Here is a 9961-nt window from a genome sequence, read left to right as displayed (position 1 = left end):
CATCTTTGCTTGTGAACGGCTGAGACTTTTGGGGATGCTCCTTTTATACCCAGTCATGACACTCACAGTTAGTGTCCTCAGTTCCCAAACGCGTATTGAGTGTTGTTAGAAGCAAAGGTGATATAACACAATGGTAAACAAACCACTGTCCCAGCTTTTTTGAAACATGTTGCAGGCATCCATTTCAAAACAAGCAAATATTTGCACAAAAACAATAAAGTTTATCAGTTTGAACATTAAATATTTTGTCTTTGTGGTGTATTCAATTGAATATAGGTTGAACAGAATTTGCAAATCATTGTATTCTGGTTTTATTTACATTTTACACAACGTCCCAACTTCATTGGAATTGGGGTTGTAAATCTTGCTACTTTTAAAAAAGTGCTCTATAAATAAAACTGGATTGGATTGGACAAGTGTGATACTTAAACAGACCTGCATCACTGAATCCAACCTTGGACTTGTGCAAGGTCCGAGACCGAGAGCACAATCTGAAGGCACAATACAGAGTAGCAATTGTGATCACGATCCATGAAGATCTTGCAGCATTCTCACATATGCTTGGTTTAACGAGTCAGCCCCTTGGTGACCACAATTATTATGAAAATGTGTCCAGTGTTGAACTTGTCCAGGGCCATAGCGAGGTGACCTTGTGTACCAAGTTTCAATTCAATCTACAAAGGCTTTGACAAGATACTGCACATAAAGGCATAAAGACATTGTGCCCTTTGGGGCCACAATTAGAATGAACACACCCAACATCAAAGTTGTGCAAGGTTGGCTTTGCTCAAGTTGATATGCAAAGTTTTTATCAAGATACAGTGTGGGGAGGTGATGGTCTAGTGGTTAAGACGTTGGGCTTGAGACCAGAAGATTCTCGGTTCAATCCCAGCCTGACTGGAAAATCACCAAGGACCTTTGGGCAAGATCTTTAATCCCCTATTGCTCCTGATGTGTAGTGAGCACCGTCAGGGTGAATGTGAGGCATTATTAAAAGTGCTTTGAGCGTCTGATGCAGATGGAAAAGCGCTATATAAATGCAGTGTGAAAAAAGTGTGAAGACACTGTATACATGTCGACCACAGGGACACACACACACAGACTCAATCACTTCAGTGATACTAGTAAACACTCCTAGCAGATATATGGAGGCAGGGGGATCTCAGGATTTTGAGTAAATCTGGAAAATACACTTATGTCTACATCAAGAACAATTCCCTCACGAGCTCCATTTGATGCTGTTGTTTCAGGAGATGTATCTTATACCCCTGACACACTAGAGCACGAATGAGCCTGAATGCTGTACGAATGAGGATTCAGTCATACAAATTTGTGCTGCACTTGAACGCCTCATACAGCATTCTTACGCTAGAGCTCTGCGCAGGACTAATTTCTCAATCACGCTCCTGCTGAATTTCGGACCATTACCACCTGCACTCGCAACGTGTGTGTTACACTCCCGCCTGTTCCCGCAATGTGGTTTTCCAGTCCCAACCGCACCCACGAAACGTGAGAGAATTTATGCGCGTACAACAATAGAGAGGCACTAATTTTGTGTCTCCTCCCATCTCGCGTGAGAAAACACGTCGTTTAGGCTTATTAATAGAAATTCATGTGGTTGTTTGTTTTGATACAATTTCATGTGACAGTTCAGTTACTGCAAATGGGCATGCAGTAACTGAAACGCTGTGAGACAGAGAGACACATACTCGTTGCGCTGTCTCTCTATTCGATCTCGTTAATGTCCTCTGCTCCTGTTAAATTTTTTAAGATGAAAGTAGCGTTCCAGCATTTTTTTTTAACTGCCCACAGTGAAGTTCGGACCGCCTGCTCCCATGGGACCCAACAGGAATTAATCCCAATGCGGCCCTCTAATTCGTGCGGCCAGAGCAGATGCACTCCACAGTCATGTTGCGCTCCTGTTGGAAAACATTCAAATGGCGGTCAAGTTGCAGTCGTACCACATTCTGACTGCTGTACAAATGTGGTACGACATACGTATGGCCATTCATATACAATTCAAACCATTCGGACTGTGTTCGAGGGGCTGTACGAATTGTTGGGGCGTTATATCCTGGCCAAATGTCTGAACTAGGGATGAGCGAGTACACCACTATCTGTATCGGTTCAACCATCTAAATAATCTGTATCTGTACTCGGAGTGGGCGTGGCCTAAACCGGGAGGGGGCGTGGTTTAGCCAGAAATGGGTGGGGCTTACATCTGTACATTATTTTAAGTCTGACATTGACCTGGATTGATCAGAAGTTGCTATATTTATTGTTTATTTGAAAACTATTTACAGAACAGCCTCAAAATCGAGATGCAAATCAATAATTTGGTCACAAAAGTAAGAGAACTATTTACAGAACAAGTTTTTTTTATGAACTCAGAACATGAATTTTCGTAAGTGTATGAATGAATATTTACAGAGCAGCCTCAGAATTGAGATTCAATATTTTTGATCACAATAGTAAAGGAACTATTTACAGAACAGCCTCAAAATTGAGATTCAAATAAATGATTTTGATTACAAAAGTAAGAGAACTATTTACAGAACAAGTTTTTTTATGAACTCAGAACATGAATATTGTTAAGTGTATGAATGAATAACAGAACAGCCTCAGAATTGATATTCAATGTTTTTGATCACAATATTAAAGGAACTATTTTACGGAAAAGTTTTTTTTTATAAACTCAGAACATGAATATTCTTAAGTGTATGACTGAATAACAGAACAGCCTCAGAATTGACATTCAGTGTTGTAGGAAATTATGAACTACTAAGTATGCATGAACAAGAGTTGTCATACTCAACACAACTTTCTTTTTTATAATTTTTTTGAATTTCATGATCAAACTGATTTTTTTTTTTCCAATTATTTATTTATTTTTACCACGTAACGTTCTTGGCATTTTGATTAAGGTGTCTGTGCGTGTGTGTCCGTGTGCATGTGTGTGTGTGTGACTGAGTGAGAGAGAGAGAGAGAGAGAGAGAGGTTTTTCTAAAACTGTTTATTTTTTAATGATCTGTGTGAACTTGGTGATTCATGCAAACATCCAGTGATGGCAAACAGGGAAATAATATGTCAGCCTTGTTCACTGTATTCTGCTCAAAAGCACCGCGTTCAGCAGGAGCAAAGTTTTCCAACTGACTTTATATCACCAGCCAGCAAACAAACGGTAAAAAACAACAAAAAAAAAAAACGCGACCGGAGTGGAGGCAGTGACCGACACAACATGAGCCATTTTCAGCTCTGTCTTGTCAAATGCACCACGTACGTTACGAAACAAGTTCACCAAGTAAGTTTAAATATCATACAAACCAAAACAGAGGCGAATTGAAGAAAAATTAAGGAGCACAGCAACATGAGCTAGAGTCAAGCCAAACACAGAGAGAGATCAGATCCTGTCTGTGTGTGTGCTAGAAGCTGCAGTGAGACGTGTCTGTGTTGGGAGGGGCAGGCGCTGTGTGTGACTAGCCAATCACTGGCCAAAACTGACTCTGAAGACAGTCAGTTAGCCAATCAGGATTTTCCTTCAGCACGAACACAGATATTGATGAGTTTTATTCGGATCATGCTCATGCTCGTCAAAAATGCTTTATCGTAACAGATACTCGTCTGAAACGAGACGGTCGAGACTAGGGTTCGTCTGAAAACGAGTATCTGGCTCAACCCTAGTCTCGACCGTCCTCCCCATCACATCAGAGCACGAATGTCGTACAAATAGACATTTGAATGTCATTTGTGCATATCAAGCTGCATTCAAATTCCTCATACAGCATTTGTGTGGCACTTAACAAAACTGGCCAAATTCATATGGTCAGCATGAATGTAGAGAACATGCACACCACTGTTGAGCTGCATGCGAACTGGGAAAAATTATAACGGCAATCGAAGGGCAGTCATACCCAGTGGTGGGCACACTTCCGATAATCTGATAACAGATAATTATCGAAGATAATGTTTTTGTTATCGGATTATCTTTTTAGATAACTTTAAAAACCATTATCGGACTAATTATCTTCCGATGAATTGTCCTCCGATAACTTTAAGACCGATAATGCAGCAAACCCAGCTGAACAACAGCAAACATTTTTAAAATTTAAAAACAGTTGAGACCTACCTGTTAAAGGTTTCCTAACAGATGTATAAAGTTCTACCCTCTGTAAACAGTAGAAAGATACTTCCAGGAAAAACCACTCTACCTCTGCAGGCAAAGGAGAAGTAGTCACCAAAAAAAAAAAAAAACAAAAAAAAAAAAAAAAAAAATCATTGCTTTTAACACCATACTGATATGCTGGCAATATCACCCAAGTCATCCAGAGGCATACATTTTAGCTTATGGTTCAAAATTTAGAAAAAACTAATTTTGGACAAGTTATTTAAAATTAGTCAAGTCTGAAGTTTTATAAAGTGAAAATATCAGATATATGTTTTAGTTTTAAAATAATGTGCTAATTTTTAAGGTTTTGTGAGCACATGCTGAGCCCAGCAGTGCATTATGGGTAGGACAGGGTGTTCACGACAGGACAAATGCATTTCAGACAAACTGAAACTGTTCAGGCTCCACGGACAGCAGCATTAAACTCTAGTGCCTAAAACTCTCATGAGTATATTCTCTGGGTTTATAGACGTTATTGTATTTGCGTTTGTTAAATTCCATGCATCTTAAATGTAGCAGACAGATTATCTGGGCTTTTGTTTTGGAAATATTTCAAGGCCTCTACTGCCATCTACTGGCCAGTGGTGTTCATGGCAATATATATATATATTTTTTTACAAATTAAGTTTAAAAACAACAACAACAACAACAAAACATTACAAGACAGCTCTGCGGTGTTTGCACAGGCACAGTGCAAGTGGTTGGACACTTGTAGCTCTTCAGCAGCAGGATACCCTCATGACAGCAGACCATTATAATATCAAACAGGTTTGATTTTCATTCGACCATACGATCGGCGATCAGGAGGTGTTCGTCAGATGTTAAACGCAGCTTGTTACTCTATGTACACTACACGATGCAGGACGCGCGATTAACCTGAAACTCGGTCCAAAAAATTCTCTCGCACAGTGTAAAGCCAACATTTATATGTCAACAATATTGAGTGCACGTTTTACATCATAAAACGTGCGCACATTCTCTCCACATTTTGCGATGACACTTCCAGGGCTCCGTAAAAATGCCTGTTTTTACAAATAAAAAATGTAATATTTTACAAAATCATATTTATCTCAATTATCTGTAAACACCAACACACGACACACGTCACATTAACGTGTTGGTTTACATAATGAATGATTGAACCAATCAGTGTTTAGCAGAGGCACATTTTACCCAGAATCCTTTGCGATCTGTCTGTGTGTGTTACAAAACCTCAGAATTAATGCATTATTCAACATTAAAAGATATATGTTATAGTTTAACTTTGTACAAATGACAGAATTGACATTAATGGCATTATTCTATCAGTATTCACACTAAACCATAAGTCAGGATGCCTTTATTTTTGAAGACCTCCGCCTGACCGGAGCATTGTGATTGGTAGAGAGCTGGCTTTGTGACTGCTCTCAGGGTGCTTTACTGCAGCATGCTCAAACATAGAAATGCTGACTCATTGTTTGAGTCTTTTGATCGTGGTGTTAAAACTCAAATTCAGCTTGTTAGTAGTTGCAAATGTACCAGAGACAACACTGGAATTTATCGGTTATCGGTAACTTCTGATACATTTTTGTGTGGTTTATCTTTATCAACGATAACTTTTCAGTTATCTGATTATCTGTTTTCGAAGTTAATTTTTTGGTTATCTGTGCCCACCACTGGTCATACCACAGTCTGACTACATTCTGAGAATTCTGATTGCATTCGAGGGAACTTCGAAATGGATCAGGGACACTAAATCCTGGCGACATGTCCAGATTGTGCCCCCAATGAGCCACAACCCCGTGCATCCTATTCAGGGCATGCAAAGGAAATAAGTTTATGGCATGCAATCATTATGTGCATTACATGTTAACATTGCCCAATCACACCAAATACAGTGTGTCACAGTCAGTCAGGGCGTCTCTGAGCAACGCAGATGTGCAGTGCAGCCATTTGAATGGGGTCGAACAGCCATGATATTACAGATACATCCTCTGATACGTGAAGTGGACTGACAATGGATCTGTAATATCATGCTCATTCTGGATGTTGCGCCACAATCACAGGTGCTACCCGTCAGCATGTCTCCATGATGTGCTAACATGCAGTGCGGCCGTCTGCACGGGGCCTAATGGCCATGAAAACATGATATTATAGATACATCATCTGACACGTCTTGACTGACAATGGATCTGCCCTACTGTTTCTATTGTACTCCTACTGTTTCTGTCCTTTCCTACTTTTAAACTCTGATAAGACTGAAATGATGGTTCTTGGTCCAGTGAGACATCAGCATGAATTTGACCAGCTAATATTTACCCTAGGCTTTGACCTCCACATTAGAAATATTTTGAGGACTGCTTTCTTGCACCTGCAAAATATAGCAAAGATTCGTCCCATCCTGTTTGTGGCTGATGCTGAGACCCTGATTCATGCATTTGTTTGGACTACTGCAATGTTCTATTTTCTGGTTTACCGCAGTCCAGCATTTCTTCCTCAAATCACCAGAGGGAGTTCTTCCTTACCACTATCGTCTATGTGCTTGCTCTGGGGGTTGGTAAGGTGAGACCTTACTTGTGTGAAGCGCCTTGAGGCAACTTTGTTGTGACTTGGTCATATAAATAAAAATAAATTGAAATTGAAAATTGTGATATTATGCACATTATGGGTGTAAGTGGCGCACCGTGCAGAGCCTTTGACTCTGCGCGGGGCAGGGCATCTGACAGGGTTTTCTATATATTAGCAATATTATTATCAAATATTGTCTTTACTTTGATTGTTAATGCCTTTACTTTGATGTACTGCCTTTGATCTTGTTTTTGATTCTGTTCTCTATTTTCCATATATACATATATGCATGTGTGAGAGTTCATGCACCATTATTCTTCTAAATAATCACTCATTGTCAAAGCAGTCATATACACTGAACTGTTCAGGTAATCATTAAAACTGCTCCCACGAGAATGTAACATTTGATCTTTGACTTAGTGACTGTGCAGACTGTTTTGCTAGAGCTATGTTTTTGCTGAGCACAGATGTACATTTTAGTTAATAAGTCGGCCTTGAGCAGAGAACAACACTGAGTTGCTCTTTTACAGATTTCAACTATGACAGCATCACATGTGATGTTTCAGCTATGATGATGATCATACAACTCAAATTCCAATGAAGTTGAGACGTTGTGTAAAATGTAAGGGTGATTCTTAGACTACGGGAACTTATGTCCTTTGATCATATTGTATGAAAAACAGAAAAAAGGGGAAATTTCACACTTTTATAGTTATCTTTACAATGAAAGTGTGTTAAGAAATTAGTTCTAGTAGTCTATGATGAGTTTTTCCACCTTTTTTCAGCATCATTATATGCAAATATTGCCGTTTTGTGCTTGTCCCACACCCAGACTTTTGATCTTCAATGATAAAAATGAATGGTAAAGAAATGTTTTTTCTAATGTTTTAAAATATCTCTGAATAAGATATCAGTAAAATAATCAAAACATAATTGGTGTATTCAATGTCATACAACTGTTGTGATTTTTTTTTTAAACAAAATGTAGTTGTCCCACACTATTGCCGTAATTTCCACCACAACACTGTAATGTCCCTTTAAACAGTTTGTATGAAAGATTGTTTGGGTAGTTTCTATGGAGATAAACAGTGACATCAGAGCGCATGTATATAGCGCCAAATCACAACAAACAGTTGCCCCAAGGCGCTTTATATTGTAAGGCAATGGTGTGGTGGAAATTACATTTACAAGGCCAATAGTGCCTGTAGTTAAAGAATCACCCGTAAATAAAAACAGTATACAATGATTTGCAAATCCTCTTCAACCTATATTCAATTGAATACACCACAAAGACAAGATATTTAATGTTTAAACTGATAAACTTCATTGTTTTTGCGCAAATATTTACTCATTTTGAAATGGATGCCTGCAACATGTTTCAAAAAAGCTGGAACAGTGGCAACAAAAGACTGGGAAAGTTGATGAATGCACAAAGAATACCTGTTTGGAACATTCCACAGGTGAACAGGTTAATTGGAAACAGGTGAGTGTCATGATTGGGTATAAAAGAAGCATCCCCAACAGGCTCAGCCGTTCATAAGTAAAGATGAGGCGAGTGTAAGCCGGACAAATGTATTGACAAAGTTCATGAGATTTGTTAGTTAACGAGGGTTAAAAAGTTTGAATTGTTAAATATATTACATAAATATGGGTATTTATGTTTTAAAGGAATGAGAACTGTTAAAACTACCTGGGCATAGTTAAAAACAAGTAAAGTATAAAATGCTTATGGATAAATGGATACGATGTGTTTTGTGAGCTCTGTATGTTTTCTGTTATATGTTCAGTAAACAATTTAAAGCTTAATTATGGTTTGGTCATTTTGGCAAAGTTTGAGAGTGTGTGTGGCTGTGATTTGACCACTGTGTGTTGAAGGGTGAATTAAGAGTAATATCGCACTTAAAGGGCACATGAGACTAAAGAGGCAGTAAGTTAAATAAAGTAGTTAACCTTCATTAGTCTCTAACACTAAATATAAGAACTTGGAGAGCCCTTACCTAGTACCGTGGGTAAAGGTGGGCTACATAAAATGGAGGCACCGCTGGGATAGTATTAAGATTAATTGGGATCTACTTACTTTGTTTACTGTGTTTTATAACCCTACAGTCACATCTATAGTTATAATTTCACTCCTAATATTCACATTTATACACATACAACATGGCCAACACCTTAGTTGACAAGCTGAAGAAGTGGTGTCGTGTAGAGGGGCTCGATGAGGGCCATGCCCTGCTGACAGTTGTCCCTGAAAACACAGAGATAGCAGTCATCGAAGAGACAATGCAAACCATTAAGTGTCTTGGTCGAGTCAGAGGAAGGACTTTTGGTGACACTGAAAAGGAAATGCTCGTGCTTTGTGAATGCCGAGAGCCAGTCTCTGCAGAACGTGTCCCACCAGAAGTGGCAGCACCAGAAGCCTTGGCAGCCTGGCCAATTATCACTGCATTTGATAAGTCCAGTCTTCAGGATGACTTTAACCTTAAACTGATCGCTCTCTTACAGGCAGAGGGAAAAACCATGAATGATGTACAAGCTCTGTTTGCTGATTCACAACCTACCCCCTCTCCAGAAGAGTCCCTCATTCGTGCTGTGACTAACCTAATAGACAAGACAAACAAACCTGCTGCAGAGAGTGAAGGGTATCGCTGTCTGCGTGTCTTCTCAGGTATTTTACCTACTCCGGCTGGAGAGGAACAATTTGACCATTGGCTAGAGCAAGCTTACCTGATGGTTGAGGAAAGTGATGGCTCTGACAAAGACAAAAGAAGAAGGATAATGGAGAGTTTAAAGGGACCAGCTCTGGAAGTGATCAAAGCAATACGCCTGTCAGATCCTGATATTACACCAATAAAGTGCTTAGAAGCCCTCGAAAGTGCTTTTGGACTAGCTGAGTCTGGTGATGACTTGTATTTCTCTTTTAGACTCTTACAGCAACAACCTGGGGAAAAGCTTTCAGACTTCCTCAGAAGGCTTGAGCGTACACTGACCAAAGTCATACAATGAGGTGGCCTGCCAGCCAAAAATATGGACACAGCCAGAGTCAATCAGCTGCTTAAAGGGGCAGTCAATGCTGACTTAATGTTGTTGCAACTCGGATTAAGAGAAAGGCAAGCCAAACCCCCCACCTTTTTAGAGCTATTAAGAGAAATCCAGACAGAAGAGGAGTACAAAGCCTCCTGAGTAAAGCTCAACCAGTCAGTCCACACTGTCCATACCAAAGTTCAAGCAGAGAATAGACAGTCAGAAATA

At 39.5% G+C, this 9961-nt stretch overlaps 1 protein-coding gene across 1 annotated transcript; it reads left to right on the top strand.

Moving 5' to 3' along the window:
- Positions 1 to 8872: 8872 nt before the first annotated feature.
- Positions 8873 to 9715, top strand: LOC117517986 (paraneoplastic antigen Ma1 homolog). Its single transcript, XM_034179103.1, has one exon. It carries the CDS (start codon positions 8873 to 8875, stop codon positions 9713 to 9715), a length of 843 nt encoding a protein of 280 aa, XP_034034994.1.
- The last annotated feature ends 246 nt before the right edge of the window (positions 9716 to 9961 follow it).

This window comes from Thalassophryne amazonica, chromosome 9 (assembly GCF_902500255.1).
Source record: "Thalassophryne amazonica chromosome 9, fThaAma1.1, whole genome shotgun sequence".
Taxonomy (NCBI): domain Eukaryota; kingdom Metazoa; phylum Chordata; class Actinopteri; order Batrachoidiformes; family Batrachoididae; genus Thalassophryne; species Thalassophryne amazonica.
This window is presented reverse-complemented; position numbering and strand designations above follow the sequence as displayed.

Excerpts from the sequence above, each read along its gene's own strand:
- LOC117517986 (XM_034179103.1), top strand. The coding sequence starts at position 8,873 with ATGGCCAACACCTTAGTTGACAAGCTGAAGAAGTGGTGTCGTGTAGAG.